Source organism: Heliconius melpomene, chromosome 10 (assembly GCF_056956725.1).
Source record: "Heliconius melpomene rosina isolate 202511_hmr_F chromosome 10, ASM5695672v1, whole genome shotgun sequence".
In the NCBI taxonomy this organism is placed as follows: Eukaryota; Metazoa; Arthropoda; class Insecta; order Lepidoptera; family Nymphalidae; genus Heliconius; species Heliconius melpomene.
Window position 1 is genome coordinate 17,924,993 of NC_140398.1, and position 22,655 is coordinate 17,947,647.

Genomic DNA, 22,655 nt, shown 5'->3' on the forward strand with positions numbered 1-22,655 from the left:
CTAGAGCCATCTACATTTCAACCAATAAAAAACAATAGCATCGTATTGTAGCACCAATTTGCGTAAAACTGTAGATAAATATTACAAAAATAAAACAACATACATGTAGCTTGTAGTTTCACCAATATAATTTAATTAAATTTGATTACCTTAAATGAAATTAAGAAATCAATAATCCGAACATGTATTTTTGAACGTCACTCATAGTAGTGACATTGACATTAGAACAACATTATTTGTTGTTATCTATGTATGTATAGCGCGAGCGCGTAAATACGATACGATACGGTATTTATATTGATTTTGTCAAAGAAAATATAAAAAATACTTGATTTACTCCAATGAATGGAAGCCGAGTAGACGCGCACACTAAAAGGGAATCGGATAATATTTCAATGTCAACCCAATCGAAGACAATGCCGCTGTTAGATCTTAAAGTTTATGTCCGTGTAGTCGCCGCTGTGTTCTCGGTAAGAGTTAATTATGTTTTATTACTTTATTTGTTTAGTTAAGTAAGTAGAGGTCTTCCGTACACATCGCTGTAATTATAAATTGCATGTCGACCTTTTTTAAATTATGTCCCTGTCTTTATTAATTTTTATTACGATAATATCGAATATTTTTTCTTTCTATTTTATCCTATAATTAATAAATAAAGTAATGTGACTCTCAAAATAGTCATTCCGATATTAAAAGAACCTTGGATAGATAACATGATCTAATATTTATTTTGTTAATTAACACTGTCTTATTAGAAAAATAAATACAGTGCTTCACCATTTTATTTTTGGAAATAGTCATACAATTGTCGATCTACATTCTCTTGTATTAAAATATAAAAATATTGTGGTATAGGGAACATTATTTTAAATTAGTGTAAATGTAACGATTGTGGGTTTGGCCCCTGCTCGTGAAATATTTTTTTTTATTTCTTCCCTCTGGTAAAAAGGCAAAGCACAGCACTGAGTGCTCTCTCTCTCTCGCTGCCTCAACTGCCTTGTGTGAGACTCAAAACTTAATATCTCAAAATTTATGTAGTACCTGTAGATGGGCAGATGGAGTTTTTAAGTTAAGTATCCTCTACTTACCTTGCCATATGCATTATATAGCATAAAGCTAAAAGAATTATTTAAATAAGAAGTTGAGGCCATAGTGGCGCAGTTGCACAATGTTTGTTATTTATGTTTATGTTTCCATTTCTTCGCTCTGGTGTAGAGGCATTGAGTTCTGCCACTCAACACGCAATGCCTCTAGAATTCGGCAGAACGTGGGAAACGGAGTGTCTTAACACTAGTTTTCCTCTGCCTACCCTGCTATTATTAATTTTTATTATTTAAATAAATATGTCTGTTAGTATCTATTTTTAAAACTAGTCATGAGCCAAGAAGTGGTATAATAAAGACAAGTGACACTGAAACATTAGCACAGATGTTATATTATTTTAAGAATGTGATAAATTTATATAATTTATACATTCTACAACAATATACATATAAATAAGTAATAACTTATACTTAATGAAATTATTATTGCTAAATTAAATGTGATACTTCTCCTTGCTTGGGGAATGGTGAAACACTGAACTGTGCCTAATTGGTACAACAATTGTTTCTGAGGTGATATGATCGCCTCAGAAAAAATCATAATTGTATGATTTTTTTTGTTGGTTTTCATTATGCAACAAAATTCATACAGTATTTAGCATTACAACAATGCATGAACAATTGTTATTTTTTGATTGAGTTGCCAAAGAAGTTCTATTTTTCTCTGGCTAAAAGGGATGTAGATTTGATATTAATTTCAGATTGGTACTACACATTCATACATACTTAAGCATTCTTGTAATTTTCTTCTTAAAAAGTATCTTAAGAAAAAGATCACTGTATAATGTGTCTATCTGTCCATCACAGACATTTTACAGTGATCGTATAAGGATCACATTTTTCCATTTTAGATATGCAACCCTAAAAATAGAAAATATATATTAACTTACATTAGTTATTTCCAGATATCATCAGCCACGGCATTTGTGATGGCTCTCCTAAGGATTCTAAAACCAAATTTATTTTATTTGGATGATTTAGATGGCAGCCATATAGGTAGTAATTTACATTTATTTTATTGTAAACAATGTAGCGGCACAGGGTGGGACTGTAAACGCGACGGTTGTGGAATCAATTTCTATTTGGGGCAAGTGCAGCATTCAGTTATCAGTAGCATGCAACACAATGTCTCTAAAATTGCGTAGAGCGTCAGAAACGGAGCGTTGTCGTAAGAGGTACAGCATACAGAGGTACACCTTTTAATAAGAGTTATGTATGACATACACCACATTCTAAGTGCTCAAGGTCTCTCTCTCTCTCTGGGCTCTGATTACCGTATGTTACACCGAAACGATTAGCGTCAACTAAAATAACCTATTTAAATGGGAAGCATTCAGCAAATGGACATCCAGCCCAAAAAATAGTTCCAATACAAATTCGTAGTTTCTGAGAGTAGCATGTTCAACCAAACGAATTCTTCAGCTTTATAGTTTTCTTCACGCTAATAATTGATATCCCGCTTATAGCAGGGAGGCAGAGAGAACCTGGGAACCTAGTGGTAAGACCCTTGCGTTCCCCACTTTCCGGATAATTCTGGAGGCATTCCGTGTTGAGTGGTGGAACTTATCGCCCTGCGCTTTGTCTCGATACCAGAGCGAAGGAATGAAAATATTGGATATTTCATTTTCTCGAGTGGGAATCGAACCCAGAACCCATCGCGTTTACAATCGTACGCTTGTGCCCCTGCGCCACGACAATATTAATAAGGATTTAGTATGAAGTATGAATATATTTTGTTTCAGCATTCCACTACATGGTATCAGGATTGATGATAGTTTCAAGCGCTATAGGCTTTCTAAACAGTTGTATAGTCCTTAACCGCGGTTCCGCCCACAATTGCGGCAGAAATATAACAACTTGGCTCCTTTTAGACTCGCTATTTGAGACTACTAGAATTGTCTATGTGTTTGTGTGTGAAATAGTTATAAAGGGACGCGGCCCCTTGCACATATACGAGCTATTGATCAGCATCGCACAGTATTGTAAGTATTGGTGTTTGTTTATTTTATTAGTACGGTTACCGCCGCCGTGCTTTGTCATCTTATCAGAGCGAGGATATTAACAAAATATCACCTGAGTGGGAATCGCACCCACTTCTCTTCTCTTTTCGAAGCCAGTTTATTCTTATTGATCTTTGTGACATAGAATAAAGATTTCGTTTTCGCAAAGTATTCATGCGACATAAAAAATTAAAATGATTACATAAAAATCTTTTACCAAAGGGCACCATAGGGTTTATAAAACAAATAGTAAAATCTCTATGAATACTGCCTATCTATATAATAAAAGGAAGCGGTCTGTTCGTGTGTAAATGTCACGATCGATATGACCTGACCTGAACCTCGGCGTAGATTTTGTAGAACACCTTGACATATATTAGTATTTTTGCACATTATTCGTTATTAGGGCATATATTTTAGACAGCAATATAATGCAATGTAATCACACGTGTGGTGTGATTAGACACAGTGAATGTCAAACATCCACACATATGATCACACCTGATAAGAAGAAATCCGGTCTTTTAATAAGAAGAAGCGCGGCGTTGGGTTACGCAACTCAATATCCAATGTCTTGAAATTAGGAGGATAGCCTACTCTATTCTCCACAGTTTCTTTACACTAAGTACTCTTTATCTATCTTATTATAAAAAAAACAAAAAGAATTTAATCAATTTTAGTTATTAACTTATTATTTTCTCTTTCAGTATTAGACAGCTTCCTCTACTGTCAAATGATCCTGCGTCACTAGTATAAGGTGATTTTTTTATTTGCCTCACTATCTCTAACTCTAGACGCTAGCTAGTACTTGTGCTAGACCTAGCCCTGTACATTCCACGTCACTAGGTCACTAGGTCACTAGGCCTCTAGGTCGCTAATTTGATCTCCAATGAGTATTATTTTCATTGAAAATTGAATTTATAATACCTAACTCCATATGGTAAATGTTGATTCTTCATACATTTTCTATTTATGTAAAGGTAAGATAAATCACTTGGATTATTTTATTATTATTATTATGATAGTCATGCTTATTTAAATTATTTAATAATTACAAGAATAAATTTCAAATGTTATATTTAATATGATCAATACATTATCTAGTTTTTCCTTACGAGTATCAAGGGTCAAATAGGTCATGTGTTTGATCAAAGATTACTTTAGTGTTATAACACTCCGTTCCTATTAAGACACTTCCGTTCCCTATTTTCTGCCGAATTCTGGAGGCAATGCGACTTGAGTGGCTCTCAATACCTCCCTTTGTCTTTTCCGAGTGAGGAAAATGAAAATATTAGATATCAGAGATAGTTTACACTGACTTAACGACAAACTTATAGACGTTATATACTAGCCCGGCACCCAGGCCGCGCACGACTGCCCCCATGTGACAATATAGATAGTCTATGATATTGTATTACCACTATATTACCACTTTAAAGTAATATGACATAACCAAAGTGATAAGGAACACTTATTCACTTAAAAAGTATATTTAGAACTCTTTCTTGTATGAAACTATTTATTAGAAATAGTCATTATATTTTTATAAAATAATAATAAAATGTATGAAGGATTAGCACTATTAGTTATCTAAGATATTATACTAACCTACTCTAACTATATTAGGTTCCTGTTAATTTACTTTGTAGATATGATAATACGTATATCTGTCAAATAAATTAGCAGGAACTTATCAGGAAGTGATAATTCACTATGTTATATAGTAGTTGCTATTATTTATTCTCCTTTGTTTTGCTGTGATTATTTAATAAGAATGATTTTACTTTTAGCTTCTAATAGACCGCGCCAAAGCAAAATTTATTTATAAATATCTAATATTAATTGAAAAACCGCCTTATTTATTTAAAGTGAGGGAGGATTCGAAACAACTAAAATTAATAAATATTATTTTATAGTTTTAATGATTATAATTTTCTTTGTGAATAACAATTAAAATGTATATCTGTCTGCTATATATTTGATTCTGTAATTATAGTTTTATCACTTAGTAGCCCATTTGTGTATGTATACTGTATACATACATATCTAATATGTATACATTAAATTGTTTGTATATACATTACAAAGATCTAATTTTATTATTTCCATACTTGTAGCACACTTAGTTATATTTTCTCCGCGTTTATCAGGGTAGGTAGAAGGAAACCAGTGTTAAAACACTCCATTCTCGACTTTCTAACCTTTTTAAAGATATTGCGTGCGAACTAGCGGAACTTAACGTTGCGTTAACTTTACGTGCGTTAATTCAACATCACATTATTTGTTCCATAAATAAAAGTAAGTGTGATTTGAAATGTCTAGATTTTATGTAACTATTTATATTTTTTTCTGAATATTATGTATATTGTAAAGAATGAAATTTATTGAAATATATAAATAAGACACTCGTTATAACGTAATTGTTCAAACTATCAATGTTAATTATTGAAAATACTCTTTAGAATATTAGATTTAAGAATTCTTAACAAATACCTATGTCTACATGAAACTTTTAATTCTGCGGGATTTGAACCTGCTACTCTTAATCGATTACGTGTTGATAAAAGACATCTTTATACTGGATTTTTGTCGCTTTAGTATACTTTTTAATAATTTTAACTTGAAAACGTCAAACTTGGCAGTGTATAAATGTTCCTCAAGTATATAAATATCATACTTAATTTTCTTACACGGTATAATATAAAAATTTATGCTTCCAAATGAATTTTAAGTATTGACTACTAAGCCAGCCGGTTCAATTCAGAACGATATTTGTAAGATTTTGTGATCACATGTCATTTTATGTTTTTTTTATCTATTTATTAAGATTATTATATCTTTAAGTAGTTTTTCAATATTGAAATGATTAAATTATGCGACTATTTATTTTATCTCGAACTTATAATAACCTGCGTTTCTATATCAATTATAATGCGCCATAAATTTTCTGTGTAATTCGATTTAAATTTATTATTAATAATACCATTTCATTTTTCAATCAACTATGACAATTATTTTCAGATAATTTGATGTTCTTTAATAAAATAGCGCAGATAATTAAAACAACATCCTGTTTGCAAGTTAATATTTAAATATAATGTATTTCATCGGAATGTTTATTTTATTGTAGAAATTCAGCACAAATAAAACTAGTCGATATACGTATTCTGTATAGTCTAAGAGACGATTGTCAATATATCACTCATCTATAATCGACTCTAAGCCTAAATTGTATATAAAAATGAAAAAATACTCGAAATAAAAGGTTTCTAAATGAAATGTTTGTATGATTTATATTTTTTTACTTCATTTGTGAGTCATCATCCAAAAATATAAGGCTTACTATAACAATTTGATACTGCTACGAAAAAGTGCACTTGTACTATAAAATGAATTATATATAAACACTTATTTAGACACGCGATTACATTTTAGTGCGGAAAATTTTGTTGTTGCAACATCATATTTACATTCCGTCCTCGGCCTAAATTTTGAGACATCGAATCGTAGGAATCGTCGCGTTACTGTCGGACAATGGTATTTTATGAACATGGGAAAGATGTCACAATTTTAAATTATGAAATCGTCACAAAAGTATAATCGCGTGTACAGTCACGGGAAATCAACAACTATAGTTTCCTTTCTACATATTGTAGTACGGCACTCGAGGCTTTGTACGGATTTACATATATATATTTACACATTTTTTTAATATACATACATACATATATATATATATTTATTATATAATATTTGGTAGGAAAAGATCTGACGGGATGAGAAATTAAAAGTTCCTTAATCTTTATTTTATAAGAGATCTTTATAACATCGATAGAAGAAAAAGAGTATTTAATTAATTATTACGAATATTATTTTTCTACCGTTGGATTTGAAGTCGCGACTTCCACTCTATACCACTTATGTTCTTAGTAAACAGCATAAGAGAAACAAAAAATAATAATAAAAAATATACTATAGCTGTCAGATCTGTTCCTATAATAAACTGATTTACATTCTCTCTCAAATATGTCATTTAACGTTAAACTAACATTAAATTAATAAAAATATATGAAATATTTAATGTTGTTTAAAATTAATTGTCATTTCTGAGTTCGACATTTAGGACTTAATTGAACATTTTATATGAAATTTTACATCTTTTCTTTCTAAAAAAAATCTATTTTATTTAGATAAATAAAACAAATTTTTTACAGTAAAATAAAATGGACTGGTGGATGTAATCCGTACTGTACACACTCTACGTAAATGCTTTAGCTATCGACCTATAATTTATTTTTTTAATATTTATTTTTTTGTTACGAATAAAAAAAATATCTAATTAATATTTATTCGACGTTCGACAACGGCTACTCAAATCCTCATACTGACATTTTCAACATTAGAATATTCTTTAGTCCATCAAGCTACACAAAAAATAATAACACACAAAACCTCAGTTGACCTTCGAAACCACAGTATCAAAGATACCGGGAGGAGATCATGTCAAAAGCATGAGGACCCCCCGGAGGGCATGTTTGAAGAGGTTGATGACAGTGGACGAGGCGAAAGTAGTAGTTAAAATTTAAACATAGTTATTTCCTTTTATTTGTAAACACCGAGGAGAAAAAGTTCTAAATCACAGTAAATTATAGGTCGATATAACAATTACTGTGCAATAATGCAAACCTACTTATATAAGCTCACGCCACATTTACACCGAATTCCTCTTTCCTTGTACAAAAATAAGTAAACGTAGCGACACCTAATAACTAAAGGCCAGTCGCGGCGCAATGTAAACACGACAGGTGTGGGTTGGATTCCCACTCGAGGAAATGAAATATTTCATATTTATATTTTCACGATATAGAATTCGACGGAAAGTGGGTAAATAACAAATTTATACAAGAAACATTTTGTCTTACTATAGTGGGGATATTGGAGCCCAGAACTCTGATAGGCTCTTCGAAGCTATACAGAACATTCTTAATTTTCGCTAGTTTTTAGGCGTCGCTACGGAATCGACCGCTGCTGCACGTTCCCAACGTATTATTTTATTAATATTTTTAAAATATGAACATTAACTGACTATATGTAGTCACTAAAAAATTTCAGAGAGAATATTTGATGATTACGAATTGAAATTTACACTTTCGAACTGCAGTGTTCAGTTGGAAATTTCTACTATTACATTATTCACGCTGTCTACCGTCCATAACATGTTCGGCAGAGGGAACCTAGGAACCTAGGTTAAGACACTCCGTTCCCATTAAGATACATCTGTTGTCCATTTTCTGCCGAATTATGGAGCCAGTACGTGTGGGGTGGCGAAACCCAACGTCACGCTTTGCCTCATTACCAGAGCGAGGAAATGAAAATATTAAATATTTCATTTCTTCGAGCGAGAATTGAAACCAAAACCTTTCGAGCGGCACCTGGCCGTCACGACTGACGACTGTCCCCATTATCTCACATGTACTGGTTCCTCTCACGCAGATCGTAATAGTATGAAAGTACGATGACGCTAATTATAATGCCGTCACGGCATTACATTTATTCATAGCACTTTCTCTTAATAAGTTTTTTTTTTCATATGAGTCAAAATCAAGTTAAAGTATTGGTTTTAAGGTTTTGTAAATGTTTATAAAGATTAGGTTTTAGGTAAGATTTTGTTTTGATTGTTCAGATTACATTAATTCAAAATATTGAGGTATAGACTGCCACTCGACACGAAATATCAGCGGAAAATAGAAAAAAGAAGGGAACGGAGTGTGTGCCTACCCTACTATGTTCGGGATACAGCGTGAAGCAAAAAAAAAGATTTCAAAGCAACGGTCGCAGCAAACATTTGCTTTCAGCTTTACATACCCTGTACAATTTACAGAAAATCTTGTCCTTCACTATTTTATACGACGTATGTGTAGACCAATGGAAAGATCAGCAGAATGTCTTACCGTATGTATTTATAGATTATATTTCATTTTTAATTTATATTTAAAGTTACGGAAAGTGTTAATCTTTAAACAACATTAATATATGCTTCGTAAAGACGAAATAAACTTCATTTATTTTGTCGACATCGACAAATTTCATTAAAAAAACAATAATACAAATAAACAAAAAAAATATTTCATATGTAATTCGATGTATATATAATAAAAAAATACAACATATCAATTAAAGAACTTAATAATTACCCATTATACATTCTGCTGACCATTTATTATTATTATTAAGCAATATTACTCAAAACAGCAAAAACAGGTTTTAACCAAAAATTAAGCTTAAAAAATTGCAAAATGACACCAAAATGGCACTCCAAAAAAATCACTCCACTTACAATATCAATAATCATTTATTAATATTAAAATCTATTGCTTGAATGTACGAAAATACTTTAATTAATGGCACTTCTAAATTTGTAACTCTTTATATTTCGAATTTTCTTTTTTTTTTCTAATAAAATACACTCTTTACAATGTAGACGGTTAATAACGTATTATTAGAAATATTATTTATCTGCGGTAATGAGTTTATATGAAATAAAGCAAAGAATAATATAAACATATATATAAATTTGCTTAAAAAACATAATATATATATATATATATATTATACATATATTAGAAAATGTTATCCATGTTATTTCTATCAATACGTCATCACCATACAACAAACTGTTCACAAGTTGGTCATATTATATTTTTCTTACTACAGGACGCTTTAAATCTATAATGGTAAAATATATAATCGTTTGTTTAATACAATATATATTAAGTGTATGAACGATCATCATAGCATATATCAGAGAAAATAAAAAAATATATATTAGGAAAATCGCAGACAAGAACAAAAAGACTATTATTCCTAAAGAAGAGAATTGTTATAATTATTATTAATAAAATGTTAATTAACGATATGCTATGTATGACGCATACATTTAGAATTGATGAATCTCACAACCCGCTACTAAGACTCAATTTACTTTTAAATTAAGCAATTGGCAATGAATGATTACGTTCATTCATTCACGAACAAATGATTTACCATTTATTAAAAATGTTTATTTACAAAGTTTATCATCCATCGTAATAAATCATTATCATTTCTACAAAATCTAATATTGAAATATAATACAACTATCCCGATGACACGTCTGAGATCTAAAGAAGGAACTAAAATTAAACTAAGAAAGAAAATAAAAATATATATCTACCACAGACAAAAGAAAAAATGTAAATAAAAAAATTACGTATTTTTCTTTACATAAAAAACATAAGACAATAAGTATCAAAATGAAAATATCTACTTTATATATAATTTAATAATATTGTCATGTATTTATTTCAATATACTACATATAAAAAAACTTTCTATTGTATATCCGCTGGGCCTTGTTATCGTTAGTTTATGGCTAAGGAAATAAGAAAAGACACACAAACAATAATTACCAACAAAAATATGTTCCCTTTTAAGGCATCAAAATAAATGAAATAAAATATATTGCTTATAAGCCCCAACGGATACAAAGGCCGTTTAAATATAGATAGATATGTATGTCTCATATTACGTACGAATCAACTACACTATATTACTACAACAATCTTATATCACTACAATCCATTGCTAACAAATTGCAATATTTTTGGGCGAAATGCAACTTTTTTTGAGATTTTTTCCAAAATTTGGCTGAAAAAAATGTCGTCTAGGAACAAAGGATCGATGCTGACTTTGGCACCTCTAATTTACAACATTGCAAAATTTAAAAAAATATCCGATCTTTACCCGCCATGCCAATCTAAATTGGAATAAAGCACCAAGCCAATAGGCTAAAAAGCCGTAATTTAGAGCCGATAATATTATACATCAAAAATATTAGGCCGATTAAAATTAGAGGTAAAATTTTTCAAAAAATGTAACTTACTTCAAAAATGTCATGTTCCGCCATTGTATTTGTATTATTTTGGAATACATTTTTACATACAAAATATTATTGTTTGTAAAAGAAAAAAAAAGATTTGATAGTAATTATTATTACATTAGTTACAATAAATGTGTTAAATTATCAACAAATAAAGAAAGCGTATATGATATTTTTAATTTATCACTCTTATATCATTTTTGCGGTGTACCTGTTCGACAACTGTTGTCATAGGAGCATGTGATTTAGTTGTACGTACAGTACATTTGTTTCGCCATCACTTTTAAGTCTGTTATAAAATACAGCTAATTCGCCACAGAATCTGGAAAATGTAAGAAATAGTTTATTTCAAGAAATAAATAATAATAACAATATAAATAACATTGTCAAGTAAGACCGTCGCGGTGCAACGAACAGTCCGTTGGATTACAATATATAGTAAGTTGAATTCCAACCTGATGAAATAATTTTATTAGACATAAAAATATTTGACGCCAGTCGTGGCACAGGGGCACAAAGTGTGACTGTAAACGTCGTGGGTTCGAATCCCAGTCGAGGAAATGAAATATTTATATAAATTTATATTTTCATTTCTTCGCTCTGGAGTTTGAATTTGAATTTGAATTTTGAGTAAAACACGGCGCTGAATTCCGCCACTCAACACGTAATACTTCCAGAATTCAGCTAAAATTTGGGAAACGGAATGACCTAATGCTATGTTTCCTCTGCCTACCCTGCCGTCTGTGGGATACAGCGTGAAGTTGATTTCATTTAATTTATTTTTTTTATAAAAAATACATTAAATTTCATTTTTCGCTTTGGTTATAAATATAAAACATATTTGGGTTTGTTATTTAAAAGGCCGACCTGCACTCAGAAATTCTGCTGGCGCTGCCGCTTGAGCGTGATGGCGTCGAGGATGGGGCGGCGCTTGCGTTCGTAGCGCGCGTGCAGGCGCTCGATGTCGGCCTCCATCTCCGCGTCCAGGCGGGCCATGCGCGCCTCCAGCTCGCTCTCCGGGAGGAACGTCAGCTGCGTGGACAACCATACACATCAATATACATATGTAGTAGTAACCCAAAAAAACCTTCATTCAATTTATATGAGTTACCTTTATATGAGTGACCTTATATCTATAATCAATTTTAATAGGTAATAATCCGAAATAGTTCATATCCGTAAACCGAAAGAGATACAGTGTTACTTTCTATATACATATATGTCCGTAACCGGACCTGAAACGTTACATCCGCAATATTCCTAAAATAAATGTACATCCAAACTGTTTTGTAATAATGACTAAAACATAATAGTAAATGGTAATTGGTAGTTCGACCAATTCCAATGAAGGCGATGTAGAAGAGACCAAGACAAATTAATATGATACCCTGGGCGGATATGTAGCCAGCATCGGCTTAAATATAGCCATCTCGAGATATCTTATTTAGAAAATAAAACAACTTTTAAATTTAAAAACGAATTAAAATTAAGCAAAATAGTTTGTTAGTTATTATTTAGGCTATATATTATGTATGTATGTATGTATCTGTTAGAAGTTAGTAGTCCAGCAGTTTAACTACCAATTTACCTCCGGTTAGCCGCACAGTTAAATCAACGTTAGTTTTACACTTAAACCACCAGTTAGCCTCATAATTAAAACACAGTTAAACCACCGTTAGTAAACCACCAGTTACACCAGTGACTTACGTGCGAGCGCGAGCAGTGTGACGATGTGTAGTTGACTTACGAATTCGAAGTTGTCGGCCGCCATTGTTCCCGTTGACACGCCCACGCCCACGCTTGCGCCTATTGGGGGATTAAGACCCAGCTGTGGGATTGAATTTAGTTGGATATCGTCTGGTTCTGTTGATATCCTGGAATATGTGTTATTAATAAATAAATAACTTTAAAAACGATGTTAATAAATAAAGCTTATTAAGCTGTAAATATTCCAGTTACAGGATAAAAAAATATGGAATAAATAATAAATAAATCTGAAGCACGGTAGTTTAGAGCGGCCATGACTCGGCGATCTTACTGTAGGGTATTCTCTTACCTGTGATCTAAATGTAGTTCCCCGAGAGTTCCATTAGAGGGCAATGCAAGATGGTTGACTTCTTTTTTCTCGAAATGTTCTAAAAACAATGGCCTGTATTTTGGCCTGTTAGTGTCCATTGGGTCTGTGTCGTGACCTGGAATACAATAACACTTTGGTATAATTTCAACAACTTTTATATTTTTAACGCTCTTTTATTAAGTCGAGATACTATGAAACTGAATGTAAACAAAGAAAGGGTCTAACTATGTAATAAAATATAAGAATCAGAATTTGAACCACTTCTAATAATTGTAACCTGGTAATTAAACGTAGCTTAGATAAAATTACAATATTATGGTATCAAATAATGTCAACGAGCTGGTGTGATGATGGAGCCAGGACCTGAATATTGGAACTCTTCAGTGATAGATGGATAGATAAAATCCTTATTGTATACACAATAAAAATAAAAAAGAACAAACATTTTTAAAATTATAAATGTAGCATGAAAAGGCGACCTTATCACTATTAGTTCTTACAGGTAACCTTAGGCATATGCAAAAAATATAGAAACCTTGTAGTGCATAAAATCTTCAATCTTCTTAGAGTTTAATTTTATTAAAAAGCTTCAGAAGTTACTAGAAAACCAATCGACTTTACGCTTTTACAATTTATAGCTCCGAGAATATTCTATAGCACTTGTATCACTTCGTGTAGAAAAGCGCACGGTCTGAGTGAGCTACTCTACATGCAATGCCTCCAGAATTCGGCGGGAAGTGGCCAAAGGAGCGCCTTAACTCTAGGTTGCCTCTGCCTATCCTGCTGTATGCAGGATACAGCATAAAGCTGATATAATCTTTTAATTTAGTTTTTTTTAACTAAATATAGTTTGTAATATGACTCCCAGTTTTTGACCATTGGATACTTTTCGTTCAATGTGCGACTGACCATTCAAGACGCTCATTAACATCTATAAATGCCATGACTCAATAGTCATAACTCACGTTTCATGGTGGCCAGGTCGTGGTCGTTGATGACCATGGTGCCGAGGTCGGCCGCGAGGTCGAGGCTAGCGTCGCGCGGCACCAGCGTGGCGTCCGCTTTCATGGTGGCCTCGTTGTAGTCTCCGGCAGCTATCTCGCTGGGTACTGGTATTCCTGCTGCGTTCTACAATTACGTAATTTGTTATGCTATAAAAATCTATACTAATATTACAAAGTTGAAGAGTTTGTTTAGTTAAACGGGTCTTCTATGGAGCTACTAGTTCATTTAAAAACAATCTTTCTGTCTGTTGGATAGTCAATTTATCGAAGTGTATCTACATATACACAAAAGTTGAGGTACCATACACGAAAAAAATACTTATTAAAAAAATAAAACGCGCCTGTGCTTTAGCAGCCGCTAACGCTCTAAATGCTTGACTCTCTCTTATCTCCCTCGCTTCCGCTATCATTGCACTTAATATGCTGGCTTGTTTAGCGTTACCTGTAATTTAAAAATAAAATATTCTTTATATATGTAATATTATGAGTCTACTGTAAATCCGATGGTCGACTCCGACTAGGGAGTTTTTTTATTATTTCCTCGCTCTGGCAATAAGAAAAAGCGAAGCATTATGTTCCACTCAATACATAATGTCTCGAGAATTGATCAGAAAGTGGGAACCGGCATGTCTCAGGTTCCCTCTGCCTATCATGGTATGTACGGGAAAGAGAGTGAAGCTTGCGTTGGTGGGTTACCAAAACAACTTAGTTAATAAAAAACAACAATTATGTTATATATTTTAAGTATTAAATATAATTATAACTATTGTTATAAAATTATATACATCACCTATAAACTCATGGTTCAACAAGTATTCAGCGGTAGCCCTCTCTTCAGGATTCTTTATAAGACATTGACTGACAAAATCTATGAATTCTGGGGACCATTGATCTGGTTGTCTGTAAATATAACATTAAATCTATTAATTACGCTAATATTAATATACAGATACCCTAACCTAATGTTAAGACACTGTATTATATATATAAATATAATATCAAATTAACCTGGTCTATCCCTTAAAGCGTAAAACCATCATAATATCATAATAATATTTGATGCAGGAAATGCATGAACAAATATTACATGGACTTGATTTTTACATTTGGAATGTTCTTTTAATTCTATAATAAAATTCTAATATAATCTTGTATGGTACGTTAATAAGTTCAATGATTATGAATTAGAATCCCGATCGACATTTATTATTATTAGTCTATCATATACATATACTACTAGGCAATATATGGATAATTTTTAACAAGCAGAAATAAAATATAATATATAAGTAAAAGATAAGTATATGATAAGTGGATCACAAAAACATGATAATCGTACAATCCCTTACCTAAAAGACGGCGGCGGTTTGGTGGGTATCATGAATATGGCTCTCATCGGATGTATGTCACCGTAAGGCGGTTTCCCTTCTGCCATCTCCAACGCGGTTATTCCTAAAGACCATATGTCCGCTACACAGTCGTAGCCTATCTCTTGTATCACTTCCGGCGCCATCCAAAACGGCGTGCCGATTACTGTGTTACGTTTTGCCATTGTATCCTAGGATGAATGATTTTACATTTATTACATAAGATTTATGAAAAGTCACACATTACTTATTTTGTAAAATCATCGTGAAGTTAAAAAAAATCCATCAACATATGTGTAATTGATTATTGAACAGTAAATTGTGCGTCTAATCTCACTCACTTCATATATGTTTTTTTTTTTTAATGGAAAAAAGGACAAGGCAAACGAGCGTTCGGGTCACCTGATGATGATCACCGCCGCCCACGACCCCGTGCAGCACCAGAGGAGCTACAGGTGCGTTGCCGGCCTTTGAGGTGGAGATAGACGCGCTTTTTGAAGGTACCCATATCATACCTACCTGGAAACACTGCCGCGGGTAGGCCATTCCACAGTTCGGTGGCGCGTGGAAGGAAATTTCTACGAAACCGCACAGTAGTGCCACGTATCCAGGTGGTGTGGATGGATATATGTATGAGAATTACAGTACGATCAACGAGTGGTGGCCGCCCCGAAGTTAGCTGTAGATGGCTGGCTGGCGCGTGGAGATATAATTTTAGGATTTTCCTTACTTTAGATTATTTTCTTCCCAAGTGAACAATTCTCAAAAGTTCAGAAAGCCTAACTCCAGAGAGGCTCGTGGACCGTATGTTATAAGTAAAGATAAATAAAAAATAATTGATTATGTTGTCAAAACCATAATTAAAAAAAAACTTACAGTCAACTGGCCAGCCACGCCAAAGTCAGCCAGCTTCGCATGTCCCTCAGTATTCAGTAATATGTTTCCAGCCTTAATGTCTCTGTGTATCTTCCTCCTCCGATGCAAGTACTCTAGACCTTTGAGCGTGTCGCATAGTATTGTGGCTATTTCGTCCTCTGATAACGTCTTCTTTCTCAGGCGCATTATATCCGATACGGAGCCGGCGCCGCAGTATTCCATTACTATCTGTAACAAATAAAGTATTTAAGTAGAATTATTAGAAATTAGATTTTTTTATCTTACTTTTTTTCAACCTCGTCGTCAAATGGTAAAACTAAGAGTGATGTATGACACATTCTAAGTGCCTGAGGTAACTCATTCAATAAATTCTAAAGCATTCTTTATTATGATTATGATTTTAATGTATAATTCAACCTACGCTTTATATGTGTTACCAACATGCACTGCAATGCAATTTTTGATACGGAATATTAATATTTGGAAAGCAATAATTTTAATTTGATATTGATATTATATATATATACGTTTAAGCGTTTTCTTTGTTTCTATGGTAGCTTACTATAATTATAATATGTTATAATTCACTTTTTAAGAATTATTTATTTCGATTCATGCCATAATGAATAATGATAGAAGTGACCGACTTACCCACAAGTCAGTATTTTTGAAGTAACTCCCGTAGTATTTGACTACATAGGGGCTGTCACACTGCTGCATTATAGATATCTCCTTGATGATCTCCTGCAGGTCCGTGTCCACCGGGACTTGCTTGATCGCGAGCACTTGCCCGCTCTCTTTGTGTAGTGCCTGAAAAGTAAGGGCAACAAAGTTATTAAATAACTGGATACTTATTACTTTTAATTCAAATTAATTTAATATTAAAATTCTGTGCAAAATTTTATAAAATAGTAAAATTCATCCTAATAATTAACATAATTTACAATGCTTTTCGAAATTCTGATAATATACACTCGCCATTCTTTAAACATGTTTTGTCTATCCTGATAATTTCCCTAATAGGCTGTTAGCAGGTTTACACTCTAATCTGCGATATTGGTTTTTTTTATCAATAGCTAATTACATCACATATATTTAAAAAAACGCAATAATTTTATTATTTAATTCTTAAGGATTGTTCTTTTGGCGATTATTACTAAATTTATTTATTGCTCTGTGGCAATTATTTAAATACTGCAATGTAATTGTCACTAGGTTAAACGGAATTTGTACTCACGTCTTATTAAATTACTAACTATTAATACTAAGAAAATACGCTAAAATACTAAGAAAAATAACATATTTTCGAAGTACATGCCAAAAATCAATTAGGTTAATCCGATACAAAACGATGATCGTTAATACTCAATGCCCTACATACTTTGTGCTTATAACGGTGAAGAACAGTGCTGACATCTTACACATACACCATATGTTAAAATTAATTAAGCACAAAGAAATTAATTGAATTTTTGACCTATTTAATTTAAGTTAAATCGCATTTTTTTAATTATTCGCATCATGTAAACCTATAGAATGTATATTGAATTTGATTTTATTTTAAACCGACATAAAAAGGAGGAGTTTCTCTATTTGGTTGGTATATTTTTTATGTATGTACACCAATTATTTTTGTTTGATAAAAAAAATACCATTTATTCCTATCAAAAATAATTAAATTTGGCTCAGTATTTCTTATCGTCTTAATGGGCCACGCTCTAAATATGTTTTAGGACACTTCAAGAAATGTATGTAATATATATATTATTTAAAAATGTCTAATATGTTATTTAAAATTGTGAAAAAGGTTCAAAATGAAGTAGTAGACCCTTGTTAAAACTTTTGATACTTTCAAAATAAATGATATAATAAATGGTAACCTTATATACGCTGCCATAGGAACCCTCGCCTAGTTTGCAGATGATGTCGAACACCTCCTCCGGCTGGCGCGTCAAGCTTTCCTCTGATAACTTTTTTAGTTCACTGTAACAAGACACAAAGAATACATACAAAAGTTGTAATTAATTGTATTATATATATTAAAATAAAGGTCGTCGTGGTGCAGGGCGCAAGGGACTGTAACGCGACGGTTGTGGGGTCGATATCTAAGATAAGGTATTTAATACTAGCTTTTCGGTTTCGCCCGCGCAGTCAAAAGGAAATGACTACAGTTTGTTACATTGGAACGCATTGGCATATCTAGAGATATTGTCTGGAGGGGGCCTTCACCTTAATTTCAAAGTGATTTGATGAAAGTGATGGAGTCATTTTGTGATATCTGCTAATATTATAAAGCTAAAGAGTGAAACACTTTGCAGTAGTCCCGAGTCATCCGTCTGTCACTTATTATATCAAACTACTGCCAACGATTTCATATTTGCCTCGCGTACTACCTTGGATACTTGCAAAATGAGCTGACTCACCCTCTGGTGTGGTAGGTTTGGGACTTCAAAGGTTTTATGAGTGGGGTCCCAAGTGGCAGAAAGTTTTCAATCTCTTCTTTGTCGTCTCTATTGATATTAGGATATTTTTGTCATTGAAAAGGTTAGTGGATCATTCTAGGAATATATCTGTTTTCTTTGGCGAGGATGTGGGGTTGGTAGGGTCAAACTTGATGATAATAGTTGAGTTTATCCGCAGTGTCCGCTCACACACCACATTTAATGATTTTCAACTAACCACGCGATGATGTCGGTAAAAACTAATCATGAAATAAATATACTATACAAATATTGTACTAACTCCACTTCCTCAAAGGTCAGCACCCTAAGTGTGTTATACACACGTGGCGGGAACAAGGCGCAATAAAATCAAGTCCTTTTAAATTTAATGTGAACGGCCGCTAAAACTGTTTATGTAACCCTAAATAGTTGACCTTTACACTAAAGTTCTTTACGGGATGATTAAAAGTAAATATAACTGTCGTTTTAAAGTATTTGAGATTATGTTGACTGAATCTTATTGTATCTTTCGTATGTAACAGTGTAACCAGTAAGAATACGAGCCTGTCCGTTTGGCGGCGTAGAGTAGAAAGTAGAAAATATCTGTAGATGAATTTTATATCACATTATTTATTAGGTAATTGAGGCTGTCGTGGTGCAGCAGCACTGCTTCTGACTGTGCATGCGATGATTGTGGATTTGATTTCCATACTTTTACATCCTTACTCTGGTAAAAAGACAAAGCTTAGCGTTTAGTTTCGCCATTCTACACGCAATGTTTAAATCATTGGGTGGTGCATTATGAATAGAGTGTTTTAACATTGTTATCTCTGCTTACCCTATTTTTTAACCATATTTAAACCCGATGAATGTTTCCAATTTCAAATAAAATGGGTGTCCTTTATATCTAAGAGTATATAGTATAGAGCGGTTAAGTTACAACTCTATTAATATAGGATTGGAAAGTGTGAACACTATATTCTGAGGTTAACCGCAAACATCAGTATCGACAAATAAAGATATGTAGAGCACAAGTAGGTTTACTATATTATTATTATTTATTAACTTCACTAATATCGCTGTATCCCACTCATATGAAGGCAGATGAAACTTGGGGACCCGTTGCCATTGAGACACTTCCGTTTCATTCTCCGCCGAATTCTGGAAGATTTCCAGAAAGTTGCGTCTTCAGTGTCGGAACTTAACGACGCGCTTTGCATCGTTACCAGAGCAAGAATTAAATCGTGCTCGGTAATTTTACCTATCTCGTAAAATACTTAAAATGTGCAGAAAACAGCCGGGTTGTCAGAAATTGATTTCAGACGACCCGGCTCAAATATACCTACTCGTACATGCATTACACCTATCAAACATCGTAAATCGAGACGTTCTATCGCCATTCGGGATCTAATAATACCGATGTAGTAGCCCAATTCTATATTAGCATCTGCGTGCATTTTTATGAGGGCGTTGACAGATTCAATTAAATCATTTCAAAGTATTCATGTTAAATTTTTATTTAATAAAAAGCTTTATTTTTCATTTTTTTTTTCAATTTAATACTTCATGCTTATTATATATTATATAGCTTATAGTTTAGGCAGAGAGAACGTGTTGAATAACAGAACTCAACGCCGCGCTTTGTCTGTGTAATCACAGCGGGGTAATGAGATGTGATTAATGTAAACATATCTCAACAAGTAAAAATGTCATGACACATTTATCACATGGTTAAATAACATAATTTGAACTCATAACAAGTCATAGTTCGTTTAAACGAGGTCACTGGTAGGTAGACTTTAGCCTGTTAATTATTAGTAAACAAATCTAATCTGTTACAATAACGCCGTAGTGGCACAGTAGGGGAGAGCTGTTGCTGTTGAAGCTGTTGAAGTCGAGGACGTAGTGTTTTGACACAAAATATTCATTATATCAAAATAGAGTTAAAAATAAACTATACCTACTATTAAAATTTATAAAAAAAACACTTTTCTACACTAAGGCTTACAAATTAAACAGAAAAGAGATATCTACTTCCATTTTGGACGTTAAAAATAAAAATAAAAATGTTCACCAGACACCTTATCTCGAATGTGTCAGACGAACGGAAACGCACTTCTCATGTTCTATTCTCCAAAGCTTTTGTAAAATTATTACAAGATACATTAGTATAATAATTTTATATAAAAAACCGGTTATTTATGTTTATTTTTATAACAGGTGACTATCATTTGTCTAATTTTATAGTAAGCTCAATTCTACGCTCAACGCTTCTTTATTCTTCGAATAAGAAGAAGCGTCTTATTGCATGATTTTTTAAACCCCTTCCTCCAATTAAAACACTTCAGTGCTCAGTGGCGGAACTCAAGCCCACGCTTTGCCTTGTTACCACAGCGACGTTATGAAAATATTATTTTTTCTCGAATGTCGTGTTTACAGTTGCACGCTTGTTTCGTCTCTCTGTTTTGGATAGACGCGACGTTTAGTTCCGCCATCCAACACAACTGTCTCCAAATGGACATGGATGAAAGTGTAAGATAGGGCAGGATACTGGGTTGATAACTTATCATACCAAGAGCGGGAAGTGCATGGAGATGTAAATTATAACTACTATCATGCCTAATACGTCAGCAGTTGATACAGGTTTACAGTGTGCTCGCGTAAAGTAACCTAACTCCTATTGTGTTTAGTACATTTTGTATTTAAAAGATAAAGTACGTATACACTCGTATCTTACAAGATACGATTATGTTACAATAATAATCAAGAGTTTTGAATGATGAATTTCAAGGACAAAATATTTTGCCTTATCTTATTGGACAACTTAACTGGGCACTCGACTTTACTCTTTTCAGAAAAATCCTACTAAAATAAACTGTCTCTTATTTATATTCTGTTCTTTTTATTATGGCGTTCCGAGCGTGCCAGTTGGGTCTCTTATTTCTACAAAACAGACAAATTTAATGCGAAACATGTGAATCCATCCTTTTTTCATACTTAATATAAAACGTTGAAGATTTCTTAATAGGTATGCATCAAACATAACTGTCACAATCAATTCCAATTAACGCCTAAAAGTGGCAAATGTACCGAATACGTATGTAGGTATATAAATAAAGAATGAAACAAAGCAACGTCAAATACAAAGTATGCACAAGAATCAAGTAGAGTAAGTACGTAAATAAGTGTAGTGTATGTTAAGTGGCGGAACTCTATGCCGCGATTAGTCTACCAGAGTGCACCATGAGATCAGTCGTGGCGCAGGGGAAAACGCGTTCAACTGTAAACGCAATAGGTTATGAATTTGATTCCCACTCAAGAAAATGAAATATTTAATATTTTCATGTTAAGGTAGAGCTCTAGTAACGAAGCAAAGTGCCACGTTTAGAAAGAGAAAATACCGAAACTAAGAATTGACAATGAATTATTAAAAGTAAAAAATTAGTTAAGAGTAAAAACCAAAGAATAAAGCTGAACCAAGTAATAAAAGCATCATATTAGTAAAGAATAAGTTTACAACACGTGTTCTCGCACATCTGGGATAGAGGAATGCAACTCTACTGTTTTAGTTTCTTTACAACATAAATAAACACGTTCATACCAAAACGGACTTAATGCTTCGCCGCAATTGTCTTTACGTACCTACTACTTTGACATCAAAGGCTGAGCTAAAACATTCTTTATATTCTTCTTTAGTATGGAATAACATATTCCTCTCATGCCAGAGGGAACTTGGGGTCCTAGTGTACACTCTATTCACATTAAGCTCCACTTCCGCTCCCACTCCTGGCTCCCTGGAGGCATTGTGTGTTAAAAGAACGAAACTCACACCGCGCTTTGCTTTAAATTCAAAATTATCATTTTATCAG

General features: G+C 32.9%; 2 protein-coding genes across 4 annotated transcripts in view; one reads left to right on the plus strand and one right to left on the minus strand.

Moving 5' to 3' along the window:
- Window positions 1-226: 226 nt before the first annotated feature.
- Window positions 227-6,382, plus strand: LOC146536048 (uncharacterized). Its single transcript, XM_085191651.1, has 4 exons — window positions 227-470; window positions 2,009-2,099; window positions 2,846-3,085; window positions 3,811-6,382. Exons 1-4 carry the CDS (start codon window positions 342-344, stop codon window positions 3,852-3,854), a joined length of 504 nt encoding a protein of 167 aa, XP_085047777.1. The 5' UTR covers window positions 227-341; the 3' UTR covers window positions 3,855-6,382.
- Window positions 6,378-22,655, minus strand: part of hpo (serine/threonine-protein kinase hippo) — a 30,782-nt gene continuing 14,504 nt past the window's right edge. For 2 of the 3 annotated variants that reach the window (XM_085191650.1, XM_085191647.1), the window contains exons 2-12: window positions 18,226-18,328; window positions 16,997-17,155; window positions 16,346-16,573; window positions 15,452-15,660; window positions 14,893-15,002; window positions 14,444-14,544; window positions 14,064-14,226; window positions 13,078-13,213; window positions 12,729-12,895; window positions 11,889-12,053; window positions 6,378-11,343 (exon numbers count right to left, since the gene is read on the minus strand). In XM_085191650.1, coding sequence (XP_085047776.1) covers window positions 11,327-11,343; window positions 11,889-12,053; window positions 12,729-12,895; window positions 13,078-13,213; window positions 14,064-14,226; window positions 14,444-14,544; window positions 14,893-15,002; window positions 15,452-15,660; window positions 16,346-16,573; window positions 16,997-17,155; window positions 18,226-18,328 — 1,558 coding nt within the window. In that variant the 3' untranslated portion in view covers window positions 6,378-11,326. The remainder of the gene's footprint in view (window positions 11,344-11,888; window positions 12,054-12,728; window positions 12,896-13,077; window positions 13,214-14,063; window positions 14,227-14,443; window positions 14,545-14,892; window positions 15,003-15,451; window positions 15,661-16,345; window positions 16,574-16,996; window positions 17,156-18,225; window positions 18,329-22,655) is intronic. The other variant, XM_085191649.1, reaches the window with a different exon arrangement.

Bases quoted from the DNA above. Each gene is read 5' to 3' on its own strand.
- LOC146536048 (XM_085191651.1), top strand. From the start codon at position 342: ATGAATGGAAGCCGAGTAGACGCGCACACTAAAAGGGAATCGGATAAT. The intron at 471-2,008 runs GTAAGAGTTAAT...AGTTATTTCCAG, and splicing joins TAGTCGCCGCTGTGTTCTCG to ATATCATCAGCCACGGCATT. The intron at 2,100-2,845 runs GTAGTAATTTAC...ATTTTGTTTCAG, and splicing joins TTTAGATGGCAGCCATATAG to CATTCCACTACATGGTATCA.